The sequence below is a fragment of the Zonotrichia leucophrys genome, chromosome 5 (genome assembly GCF_028769735.1).
Source record: "Zonotrichia leucophrys gambelii isolate GWCS_2022_RI chromosome 5, RI_Zleu_2.0, whole genome shotgun sequence".
Lineage (NCBI taxonomy): Eukaryota > Metazoa > Chordata > Aves > Passeriformes > Passerellidae > Zonotrichia > Zonotrichia leucophrys.
Window position 1 is genome coordinate 44,529,298 of NC_088175.1, and position 13,207 is coordinate 44,542,504.

The following is a 13,207-nucleotide window of genomic DNA, read 5'->3' on the forward strand; positions in this document are numbered from 1 at the left end:
GATTCTTCTCAATCAGAACATACTGATCCTCTTCAAATCAGAACCCAAACAGGTGGAAAAAAGTGTTTTCCATTGCTCTGTGAAGTCATTGTCTGAACAGGATTCAAGATGGCATAGGAGAAGGCTTTGGGTTGTGTGGCATCAGAGCTTGTAGCTCAGGACATGGTGCATGTACAGTTGTGAAAGCTGAGACCACAGCAGAAATTATAGAATGATCCTGGTAGAAGCAGTTTGCTTTTTGGATCAATTTTTCATGTGATTTTTGTATTATAACCTTATTTTAAATTTCCAGTTCAATTGTCCCCCTTCTGAACCAATATGTTACATTATTTTATTTACAATATAATGATGATAGTTATCAGAATTGTGTTTGAAATTAGTTGAGAGACTTAAGTCTTTCATATCTACATGAAAGAATTGCAATTCAAAAAGTATTCAAGAAATAATATTTTTCTAATTTCAGTATTTTGATTCAGTATATCCATTACATAATCTAGGCAACATAGGTATCCTCATAGAATTAACTGAGCAGTTTTTATTCTTTGAGTTTCGGTTGTATGTATAAGAAGATGGTAAATGAACAATCTACATGGTGCAGAGTGCTAAGAATGAAACTAGCTTCAAAATTTTAAATTATTTTAATCTTTCCTGAGTAGGCAGTCCTCTAGCAACAAGAAGAATTAAAGATTTTAGAGGTAGTATTTTAAATTAAAAATATCTATTTCTTTTCTGAGAAGATGGAAAGGATCATGGATCACTGGAATGGCATGTAGGACTCTCAGCTTGTCTCCTCTTTCCAGGCTTTGCTTTTTCATGTTGAAGAAAGGAAAAATAGCAGTAGGAAAGAACACAGCATTCCTTAGCACTTGTTGAGAAGGGTTTTCTGAAAGTTGTTATGAAGTAAATAATCTTCTATTTCTTCTCACTAAATAAATGAATTCTGATGGGATAGAAGCCACAAACCTGTGCCAGATCCTACTTACCTCTGCAAATCAGGAGTAGCTCCACAGAACAGCACATCTGTACATCTGCCTTCTTCATCCTGGTAACAGATTTACAGCTGCCAAGGCTGAAAGTCGCCCATTTATTTCCTTTCTCCCTGGAGATGACAAAGTACATAACACTTGATGAGCTGCAGCATCCAGGACCATTAGGATATTAATGCTACAAAGGCCCATATTGCAGGGTGAAATCTTGCTTGGATTGAAACACTGCTTCAGAGGAAGTGAAGGAGCCACACAAATGCAGGGACATTTGGTAGTTATAAGGCACAGGGAAAATGGTTTAACCTGGATTGCATGTAGATTCTGACTAAGCCTTTCTCTAAAGACTTGTTTTCATTTTCTGGAGGAGGAGGGGTTTCTTACCAAGAGACTTTCTTTCCATCTGATTAAGAGAAAGCACCTTCTAATCAGAAAGGAAGGTCCCACACAGATTATCTTCTTGTCATGCTATGACAGGACCCAGATTTCACTGAGGCTTGTGTGAAGAGCTGAGGAGAGTATTAAAGCTCTGGTTCCACAGTACTGTACTTAGCTTTTTTTTGCAATAAAAAAAAAAAGAAGATGAACTAATGCTTACCATTACCAGCTAAAAATGAACTTGTATACCTTTGCTGCATTGTTGTCTGGTTACCAGAATGAAATGTTAATCATATAAAAGTAGCATATCTCTCTTCTGAAGAAAGAAGGAATAATCAACACTTCTCACATTCTTGCTGCCTGACACTTTGACTCTGTGTTGCACTTCTCCCCATTTCTTAGATATTCTTCTATATTTACCAACAGCCACCTTTGTCTTGTGGGAGGTTTATTACTATTTGTAGCTTACTTTCATAAAATGCTCATAATGAGTGCAAATTTCAGACTCAATCTGCCTATTTGTTTCCTGTGTTTATCATAGCATTTAGTTTTAAAGAAAAAAAATGTATGCAATCCCTGAAACCAAAGCATTTTAACCTTGATTTCCTAAGGAAAAAACTTTCAAATAGCTGGGTTGGGTTTCTCTCTGTCAGAGCTCCAACTCAAGAGTTTTTGGACACAATAGGTAATTAGGCAACATCATTTGAGATATAGGAAAAAGTCTAAAAGGTATTGCATTCAGTTAAGTTCCATGAAATTAGTGGCCCTGATAAAGCCTTTCAGCTTGTCCTGGAAGTAAAGGCTTTATACTAACCTATCCCCATATTAGAACTTGAATAATTTAATTGGGAATAGGGATGTTACAATGCCCTAAATTCAAAGGCAAAGTTTTGATCTGGACTTATACTTTAATAGACAGCAGAGAAACAAAACTCTGTGTTTGCGTCTCATGCAAAACCATGGGAAGCAAGCGTTCACAAATCACATTTCTTACCAAACTACTTGCTCTAGATTGGCACACACTTCCCATGGAAACAGAGCCTTGGGTACTGAGCAAAATAATGCTCTCTTTCCTTCTTTGCAGAAGGTCTGCACATGTCAGAGAAAAGAGAATGAAAAAGATTTCATTTGTGGTGATACATTTCATCTCAGCCTACATATTTTTTGCAAATTTACCAGTTAGAATTTTGTTTGTAGTTTCAGTGATTTACTTGGAATATGCTGCACAATTTGAAAAAAGGATCTTACTGGGAGATTTTGCTCCAAAGAAACAGTCAATCTGTCACCTGCTGTAGCTCTCAGGTTCTTCCCTTTGTTATACTGGCATTGCTGAGGCAGAGTTAAAATGTTTTCCATTTTATGCACATGAGGTTTTGTGAAACTAATGCTTTCTGAATGTTTGGTGGTTGTACTATGAATTTGCTGACAATAGTCCTATCCAAATTAGATTTATGGAACCTACTGAAATAACTGAGGTTTTGGTGCATTGGGGACTTAAATTATATTTTTGGATATAAGTCTCACTTCATTTATTCCTTTTTGTAATACTCCATACTCTGGGATCAAGTGTTCTATCTAACATACCTGGTGCAAGAGAAATGCTTTAATTTCATTAGGGTGTCACTATAGTAAGAGGGTTTCAGACAGATCTGTAGCTTCTGCATTTAATCTATAAATTTTAAATTGTTTTTCTGTAATTTGAAGCTAGAAATGATTTGCCTTAAAATACACTGAGCTGCTTTTTGTGTATCTTAGGAAAGAGGTACAACTGTGCCTGGACAGTCTGGTACTTTGTCAAGTACTTCACTATTAATTTTTATCTCTGGGCCATAATTTTCTCCTGACAGTTTGTACTTTTTTCCCCATGTGTTCATTGACAGGTTTATGATATACCCTGTTTCTAATATAAAAGGCTTAATTTTATAACCACATCAGTCCAGTTCCTCATAATGATTCACCTGCATTCAGTGATCTTGTGCTAGGGAAGCTGGGCAAGCTTCCTAACCAGGGAAAGTGTGGTGTATTTGAGGAATGACTAGAGGATCTATCTGTTTTATTTTTCATGATGCTTAAAATGACACAATATCATGAAAAAAAAATCTTAAAAACTGTACTGTGACTCTCAGAGGAAGCCACTTGCTTCTTCTCTTGGGCTAATCACTCTAGACTCTTGGCTGGCTGAGCTCATGTGCTTCCCAGTCCCTTTCCAGGATTTATATCCCTGGATTTATATCTGTGTGACTGCACTGCAGGAGTCCCCCACAGCTAGGGGTGGGTGTTACCCCTGCCAGTGACATGGGTTGGTGCACACCACAGAATCCATCCTGCTCAGCCCTTTGGCCTCTCTTGGAGGGAAGACCTAGATGCGAGAGGAGTGGAGCACTGCCCGCCTGACATGGGATCCAAACTTTGCTTGGATTCAGCCTGAATCCAGGACTGTGTAACAAGTAGCTGAGCAGAGGCTCAATCTTGCAGAGGCACAGCAGGACATTTTAACCTCACATTTAAGGAAGGCCTGCCTTATTTTAGAGTGTTACTCTTTTACCCAGCCCTCACTCATTTATCACATTTCACATTTGCTGTGGTCCTTGGGCTGGTACTCCAGATCAGAGGCATCATTCTGGGGAAAGGAAGCCCTAAAGTTCCTGAAATCTCTGTTCATCTCAGCAGAAAGTGCAGACATGAGTAGCTACATGGTCTGATTCACTGTCAGTTTAGTGAGTAAAATAAGCTCACAGAAAAGGGGCCACCAGGGCTGGCAGGAGAGCAAGCAGGGGAACAAGTGCCTGGGAAAGGAGAGGGATTGCAGAGACACCACTGGATTGGGAAGACTTTCCTCTTTGAGGAGGGAGGTGCTGCATCCTGCAAGCAGAACTATGAAGTGGAGTTTATTGTAGGAGTTTTAATCTTTTTCCTTCTGAAATGTGTTGTTATAAAAGTTGTCTGTGGCATTATAGTCAGTTCTGTGAGAAGACCTTGCTGTAGCACATGGCAACAAGAGAAAAAGGAGCTTCACTTTTTAAAGCTGTCAGGTTGGCAATTTGAGTAGAAAAGGAAGATACCAGATTTGTATTGTTAGCCTGGTTGCTTCTGGAAATGAGCTGTGTGTGTTGAAGTGCATGTGCCACTAACTTTTCAGCCTGTTGGCGGATTTCAGTGAAATTTGATAGAAAAATAGATGTTTTAAGTAGAACTAAGTTCCTCCAATCTTGGTGAAAGCAGACAGCTAGACTGAGGTGAGGGATTTTTTCCATACTCCTTCAGACAGACTGGGTTTCTTAAATGTGTATTTACATGAAAAGTACCTGTGTGAAAACTTGTTGAATGAGAGGATCCAGAAGGGGAGAGATCCTATTAATAACATAATCACAGGAAAAACTTCACTTCAAGCTTTTACCTCAGCAGACAGTGAAGTCAAATTCCTTAAAGCCACAAATCCAATGGCTGTATTTGCCCTTGAACCAGTGAAACCTCTCATGTCCCTTTTTAACAATTGTCATCCCAGAAGCAAACAGGGACTGCAGATATTCCCTGTTGTTGGGTGATCTACGACCTATGGCCTAATAGCACTTCCCAATAAAATCTGCCTACTTGGAATAAATATTGCTGTGGAAAACATCTCAGGGTTGGAAGACAAGAGAAATTGCTGTCAAATTATGATCTCAGAGTGTTTCCTGTAGTGAGAGAAAAGTCATGAACTAAAAATGTCTGATCTTTTGGTTTCCATTCAGTACTTCAAAGAGGGATTATTGGTGTTTCAGAGAAGTATTTAAAATGCATATGCGAATACACAGGGGTATAAGTGAAAATATGGAGTAGCAGTAGAAAAAAGTTATAACACCCTTGAGTTTGGGATAGCTTCTTTAACTGAAAAATCACAAGTGAATTATACACACATCATACCATCAAAGATATTGAATTTGTTTTGGCAAAATACATGCAGAAATATTAAGTAGAGTGGTGGGAAAAACTGGAAAAAATGAAGAAAGTTCTGAATAATAAAAAATACTGTATTTATATAGGTCATTCCTTTATGCTGACAGAAATTTTTACTGGGGAGTAGTTCTAGTCTTATATGGTTACAAGAACATGAGTTTCTTCTGACTAATTTTATAATTATTAGGAGGAGAATTTTAGGTAAAATAATGTGAGAACTTTACTGTGATGAATAGAGACAGCATAAAGGTGGGAAATAGATATGTATGCATGGCAAATCTCTCTATGCTGGATGTCTAAGAAATCCTCTTTCCACTGTCTATTAGTTTGTTCTACCATTTTTTCTTCATTTTTTTCTCTTTAATATTCACAGCCACAGTTATGGAAAAGGGGTTGGTGCAGAGTTGTTTGATTCATTCATTGTTAAAAGTGCTTTGAAAATCAAAAGTATAATCAAAGGTCTAAGAATATTGAAGAAACTGAAATATCTGCACAATGATGTTTCAGAAAGAGTTGTTGTTAATGGTCTTTAATTTTAAAATAGCCTGATTGTATAATTTATTTCTTGAATTAAAATAGCTACAGCTAATTCATACAATTATCCCCCAATTCAAGCATTTGGTTCTACCATGCACCCAAGGTATCCTAAGTGGTCAAACTACACATATAATCTTGCCTTTTGCATACGCACACACTGCAGAAACTCTGCTCACCTCTACTCTGTCAGACCATGCTTTTATCAGGGATTACTGGTGACAATATAAACCATGAGAAAGAGAGAGATTCATAAGCTTCCTACCTGTCAGCAGAGAAAACTGTTAAAAATACAGTTTAATAGTGTCTGTAGTTCTGGTGTTGCTGTTTGTATGCAGCAAGTGAGAACCAGTGAGTGGACACAGAAATAAAAATCAAAGGTTTAGTAGATGCTTTTCAATATACTTATAAATCTGAGCAATTGGTAGGAAATCTGGGAGAAAGCTCAGTTCACTACTGAAATTAACAACTGAATTCCTTTGAAAACACATAATCCTTTTGTTTAAAACTTATTAAAAAGCCATTTATTCTTTCTTGGAATTATTTTTTCCCCCTTAAAATATAAGACACTGCCTACAATTAATTGCAAGTCACTGGTAAAGCTGAACTGAGGCTATTGGAATGATACTGTAGTGGAGTCAATCCTCTTAAATGTTGTGGATGTTTTGTCACAGTATGGTTGATCTTAGACTCTTCAGTCACTATTGCTTCTAAGAAGCAATGGATGTTGCTCTCCCTAAAGAACTGCAAAATCTGGCTAGATAAGACTCAAAAGAAGGGTTATGAAAAGGAACTTTTATTTGTCCTATTTTTCAGGCAAGAAGCTCAGACACTTGAGTTGCTCAGAGTCTCACAGGAAGCCTGGGTGGAGCTGGGAATTGAACGCAGATAACCTGAGTGCTTGGCTCAGAAGACCACTTTAAAATGTTTTAGAATGTGGCTTTATTATCTATTAAGTAGGGACTGAATAACATGGGAGATCTGAGCTGGGGAATGTGCTAGGTACATAATACATCTTCAGTGGATGTGCATGGTATTTTCTAGGAGAGTATAACATAGGTTAATATCACTTACAATGTGTCTCAGTACACTGAGCATACACTGGAAAACACTAAAGAAAGGGAGTTTTTAGATTGCTAATGATTTCCTTTTAAGGAACATGTGACTAAGGGCTGAGACAATTTGCTGCTGAAACAGCTTACTACAAGCCTTTGAAAATTCCCAGTCTAGTTATTCACATAGGAAATATCTGGTTGCAGGCACACTTGGCTGTGCAGGCTTCCATGAGTACCCCGTATTTATAAAGCCTGTTCATTCAGGCCTTTGAATGGGAGCAGTCAACAGAAAGAGTCATTTTTGTGAATTCTTTTTAAGCATATAGTGAACTTGCCTCTTGACTTTTGCAGTTGATGCTTCATTGTGATTCACACAAAGTACAGAAGCCATATGCTACAGAGATGGATAAACACAGAGATGAAATATCACCAGTTCATTTAATTTTTAGTATCACTGAGCCTTTTTTTATTTTTCCACCAATGATAGTATTTTTACTCTGTACCTGCCTATAAGTTTTCCATCTCTTAGACTGTCAGTTTGTTATCCTTCATGAAAAGCTATACTCACTTAAGGCTGTATTCTCAGAGGCTTTTGGAAAGTGGCCTGGAAAAATTGTTTGCATGCCTGTTAGCACTAGCAAAATCCCAAATTGTCTCTGTTAGTGAGTGTGTCTAAGCCTTCAGTTATTTTCCATGATTTTCTGTAGTACTTGAGAAACATTTTATCACTACTACTCTTACAACCAGTAATACTAATCTGTTACTGGAATTCTTTTAATTTCACCCTTAGCCAGATTAATTTACATGCTTCAAACTTAACTAGAATGTATTTAAATGTCCGGAAAGTGATTTTCATGTGAGGCTGGCATGATTTCTGACTTTGGATCAGCTAGCTGTTGCTTCACTTTGAGTAATTCTACACAAAAATAAAGAAGTGGTTGTACAAATCCTTGCAAAATGGAATCATCCAGTTTCCTAGAGCTCTGCTTTTTAATTATCCTTCTTTTTTCTCAGGGAATGGATGAAAATAAATTTCATGTATGATAACTGTTATGTATATTTCAGAAAGATGTATATTCAACTTGCCAGAGAAATCCAATTGCGATTATTGCTTCCTAAATTTCATTAACATATCTTAAACATCTTACTGACACGTTTTAATGTCCTGATATTCTTCAGACCAGCCTGGTTTTACTCTACCAACTTCCTGGGCACAGCTTGTGGCAGGAGCAATTAATTACAACAACTTCTTTTCAGATGAAGTGGAAATCATTCAGACATATAATTCCAAAGTACACCTGCAAATGAGGCACCAAATTGTTTAGGTTAAAAATTTTGAACCTTCACTTTATTGCACCAAAAGCATGTAGATCCCAAAAGTTTGTTCATTTTTAACTAATCATAAAATGCTAGGTTTATTAAAGTTGTGGAGAAAAGGTAATAGATGCACAGAAATATATAGATAGGCAGAATTTAAAATACAAATTCCAAAGCAGTGAAGAGATAAAGATAATCTGTCCTTTTGCTTCAACAATTTTGAATGTAGCATCAGTTTGGAAATTTGCATGTGGGCTAGTTGTGTCTGTATATGTAGGCATCCAAGAGCTCACATTTAGAGAAAATCATAAGCAAAAATTTGCCAAGATAAACCATAAAAATGTACGTAAATAGTTCATGTTTCTTACCACATTTTCTCTGCCTTTCTTCATGCAGACTATTAGATGCCTTCTGAAATTGTTGTGCTAACTCTAGAGTACAAAGAACAGAATAATGTTCTTGAGTGTTTAGGCTTAATTGTTATCTGTATAGCTCAGAGCAAGAGAACCACAAACATCTAATATAAATGAACAGGGAGAAAAAAAAATCTCATGAAAAGGAAGGTCTAGTACCAGAAAAGTGACAGAAACATGAGCAGCTAATTGCTGTAGGCTCCATACAGCTTGGAATGACCTAAGGGGATATCAACAAATCACTTTCCACTGGAGTATAGTAACAGCAATGGCACAACAGTGAAATCACTGGCAAAAACTAGGGGAAAAATTCTTTTAAAGTATTGGCATTAGCATGTTAGTGAGCAATTCTTTTTCCATTTTAATGGTTATTAATGTCTGTGCTTGTGTTTAACATCTGCAAACCCTCCCTTCCCACTTTTCTCCCCAAAACCCAACTGGTAGTGTGGTAACTGGATTTTATGTGTGTATCTCCAACTCCCTTATGAATCCTGAATAACTTTTTCTAATACTGACACCCATAATGTAAGTTATTTGGCACTAGTATTTATCCGTTTTTTTCTTCAGAAACTGAAGACACCAGATAAAAAGGAATTATTTTGTTTTAAACCATAACAAAATAAATTTTTTTCTTAATCGCGTGTTCCAGTTTGCTAATTTCTAAAAATAAAATAAAGCTGTCCAGAGTTTAAATAAATTAATTAGATAATTTTACAATAATTGGTGAAAGACAGCATGTAAAAGAATTTGGAAATATCCCTAGTAAGGGCCATTCTTTCTTATGTTTTGCAGAACTCTCCAAACCCATAAGCTAAACCAATTTTTGAATGTGATGACAGATAAGTTCCCCAGCAATTCTATCTGGCCACTACTAAGTATTTAGTGGTAGATTTTACATTGTTCACGTGTTTTGTTTTCTCATGGGCAGAACTGAACCTCAAATATATCATCAGGATCTTTGCTAGGTAGCTTAGTTGAAGAAACAGATTTCTCTGTGATTTAACTACAGTATTGCTTGAACAACATTAACTGGGTGATGAGCAGTGAACCATTTTACTTTGGGAAAACAATGCTTACTTCTCCTTCTCTTCCTCCATTACCCACATGTTTTGCTAGCAGTTGTTGCCATTGTAACTGATGAGAATTTGACCCTTTCCTGAATCAAACTTTGCTTTTTCTTTCAACACTGTTGTTCCATTTTTAAATGCTGCTAGTGCAGCAGTTACAACTTGATTTTTGGAGTACTAGCAACAGATTTGGCTGTCTTAAAGACTTATTTCCAGTGCATCTCCAGCATCATGCCTGCAATTTGTTTTCTGTGAATTCCAGCAACAACCTAAGTCTGTAACCCAATTCTGAAACATTCTTTACATGAAACTCCCTCTGTGCTTTGCACAGAAACTGTGGCTGACAGAGTTGTAGCACCATTGTGTTTTCAGTCTTTCTTTAAAGGCATTACTCTTTATTGCTACCAAAGACATGAAATACTTGTGTAGAACTTGCCCAGTTTTATCGAAAAGATTTTTTTTTTCCTGAGCCACCTAAGTGGGGAAAAAAAAGAAAGAAAATTCTCTGTATGTTCAATGACCATTCACAGTAGCCCATTAATCTAACTATGATACAGAGTTGCTGTAGCTCCAAATGTTTGATGAAGAAACCCCTTACATTGGAGAAGCATAAAGACTACAGAATATATATATTAAAGCAGTCCATATTTAATAAATATTTGTAGGTGCAAATGTCTCACTATTACAGAATCCACTCTTGAAATGATCTTTTATTTTTAAATGATCTCATGCCAGCCACAGGTACAGCCATATTTGTGGTTTCCCCCAAATGCTGAATGATGCTCTGTAGTGGGGTCAAGCGCTCTCATGACATTTAACCATTGGAAACGAAAGAAAACATCTGTGGTGTGAAACAACAGCACATACTTGACCCTCCAAAGTATATCCATTTATAAATGGATAAAAGTGACTATTTAAAGTTGTTTTATAAGGCAACCACTGTGCCGGCCGAAAACCCCTAATTTACTGTTTGAGAAAGCAAATGATGTGTGGGTACAAGAACATGCATTTTTTAAAAAAGATCTGTGGTGTTCCTTGTGTTGCATTTGATCTTAGTGGTGAAACAACAAACCCGAGTTTTAGGAGGACGTTGCTGCCATCCTATTTTTAATTCACCATTATGTGTTAAAATAACCATTAGTTTCAAGTGAACAATCCCAGCCTTGCTTTCAATGGTTGCTCAGGTATTTCTTTGAAACCAGTTTATAATTTCTTTGTTTGTTTTGTGTGGGGGGTGTAGCCATAGATGTAGATTAGGGAGCTGGTGGTGCCTCAGCCACATTCCTTCCAGGGTCCTATTTGCTGTGGGGTAGAGGGTGAATGAATGACTGAAAGTCTTATTTCACCCCAATGTCTGATCTCCTTGCATATAGCAAGCTGTATCAAAAGTTTAGTTGTTTAGGTTGCTAAAGGAAGGTGTATTTCCACCATCTTTGCTCCCCACTCAAACAAATATGGCAATGGCATCCAACCTAGTTTTGTTTGATTTTTTTTTAATGCTCTTTAACTTGAAGCCTAATACTTCAAGCTATAAACATTAGTTAACATAAAAGTGCACTTGCTGCTTCCATCCAGGTGAGCTCTCCAAAGGTTATAAAATAAGTTGATTGGTTCTCAGGCAAAACAAATAGACCCTGAAATGTGGTCTTGAGGCATGGGAGATTTTCACAATGTCTTTTTAAACAGTCTGGATGTATACAGATTAGTTGAAGACAACTTCAGTAAAGATAGTTCTCTTGAACCATCTACAAGCCTTTTGTCAAAGAAAGCTGAACTATGACTAAATCTGTGAGTGGTATGAATTATTAGGTGATGAATTTTAAAAGTAGTGTCCAGATGTAAATAGTGAAAGCATCCAAAATATTACTCAGCAGCTGCAAGAGCTATAGGAAAAGCTGACATGACAAATTTAGTCATTTCTTAATGACTTTCGTTAGGCAGTATTGTCAGTTCCAAGAGGCAAATTTTCATCTTGATTTACGCCTATAATAGAAATGGCTGAAAACTGAAAAGTTCTCAAAACTGTTTACTTACAAAACACCTTTTAAGTCAATTTGGAAGCTTCCTCTGACCTAGAAGTAATGTTCCTTACACAGGGGGAGTTCAAAAGATATGCTTTTAGACAGTTTATATCAACAAAGCACTTTTTTCTGCCTAGAAGAGTGACCTTAACATGTGCACAAGTGGTAAAAACAGGCTTAAATGTATTATTTACAGCTATATCAAAATTTATTAATTAGTTACCTTTGGTTTAAATAAAATTGATTGTTAAAGCAGAAGGTAGAGGTTGGTATGAATTCTATTCTGCAGCAGCTTTCAGATAAAAGAAGCAGTGACCCAACTCATTAGCCCTTTGATTTAATATATTGACACTTGGGTACGAATAATTCCGTTTAGTGGCTTCTGCTTCCCAGGGATCAATTTAATTAGTTATAAAATGTGACTTCATGTCAGGAGCCAGAAGAAATGCTGACGTTAAATAAAGTCATACGCAATTTAAACAATAAAGCTATCGATGCCTGGTTAAAAGTTAATGATGCACAAAAAATGGCTTAATAGAGACAACCTCAGCAATGAAAGTGATGGTAGGAAAATTAAGCTAAGTGGATGAATGAGAAATGGTGATGTTGTTGGATTGTTAAAACAAATTCATGGATGGCCTGATGGTTCATTTCATAGTACTGTATGTTTCTGATTTAAATACATGTTTGAGGCTAAGCCTGTACTTTCATATTAGGAGTGACAAGAAGGGGTCTGAAACCTTTCTCTTTTAGATTCTAGAAAAGGACAAGACAATTTACCTGTGCACATTCATCTTTGATGTGTCCCCCTGGGATATCTTGGCATGACACAATATTAACCATAATGGCCTCCTATTATAATGTTACAAGTACTAATATTTGCACAGTTGGTTCAGACCCCAGTCAGGATCACTGTCATATTCTGGTAGGTGCTGCTTACACAGTGTACAAATAAGGAAGGACAGTTCATGCCCTGAAGAAGGGAAGAATTTAATGTTAAAGCACTATATCCTTTCAAAACCCATTTAATGCTGTAGACGTAATCTACTTATGTTATCTAAGTAGAGTAAGAGGGTTTAGTGAAGAAAATTACAACCCAGAAAATTGTGGGAGTTACAGTTTGCCCTTCCTTTTTCCTTCTGTCAGTCCTTATGAACATACAGATGCACTAGGGCCCTTCAGAATTACAATTCCATTGTTTTCTCATTTCCTAGCCTGCTTTGAGCATGGCAAGGTAAAATCCTTGCTAAATGTCTTAAATAATAACCTGCAAATCCATATTCAGACACCGGGCCAAATTCATAAGAAATAATTCTTGTCTTTTTATGGGTAGCACACAAGGATTTTCCAAGTTACTGTGTGTCATTTCTATTTCTGTGAAACATTGCTTCAGTTTAATACTGAATTGGTATGGTCACCTCTTTTAAAGAGGTACAAACACTTAGTTGAATATGCTGAATAGATGCTGGATCAAACAATAGGGACAAATGTGATTTCTTAGCT

The 13,207-nt window shown here is 36.7% G+C and overlaps 2 protein-coding genes across 7 annotated transcripts in view; one reads left to right on the forward strand and one right to left on the reverse strand.

Annotated features, from left to right (window-relative positions):
• SOX6 (SRY-box transcription factor 6) overlaps positions 1-13,207 on the forward strand; it is a 364,152-nt gene that overhangs the window by 237,150 nt on the left and 113,795 nt on the right. The window lies entirely within an intron of this gene.
• LOC135449139 (uncharacterized) overlaps positions 1-13,207 on the reverse strand; it is a 28,899-nt gene that overhangs the window by 8,514 nt on the left and 7,178 nt on the right. The window contains exon 2 of the mRNA XM_064715736.1: positions 984-1,099. Within this exon, the coding sequence (XP_064571806.1) occupies positions 984-1,099 (116 nt within the window). The remainder of the gene's footprint in view (positions 1-983; positions 1,100-13,207) is intronic.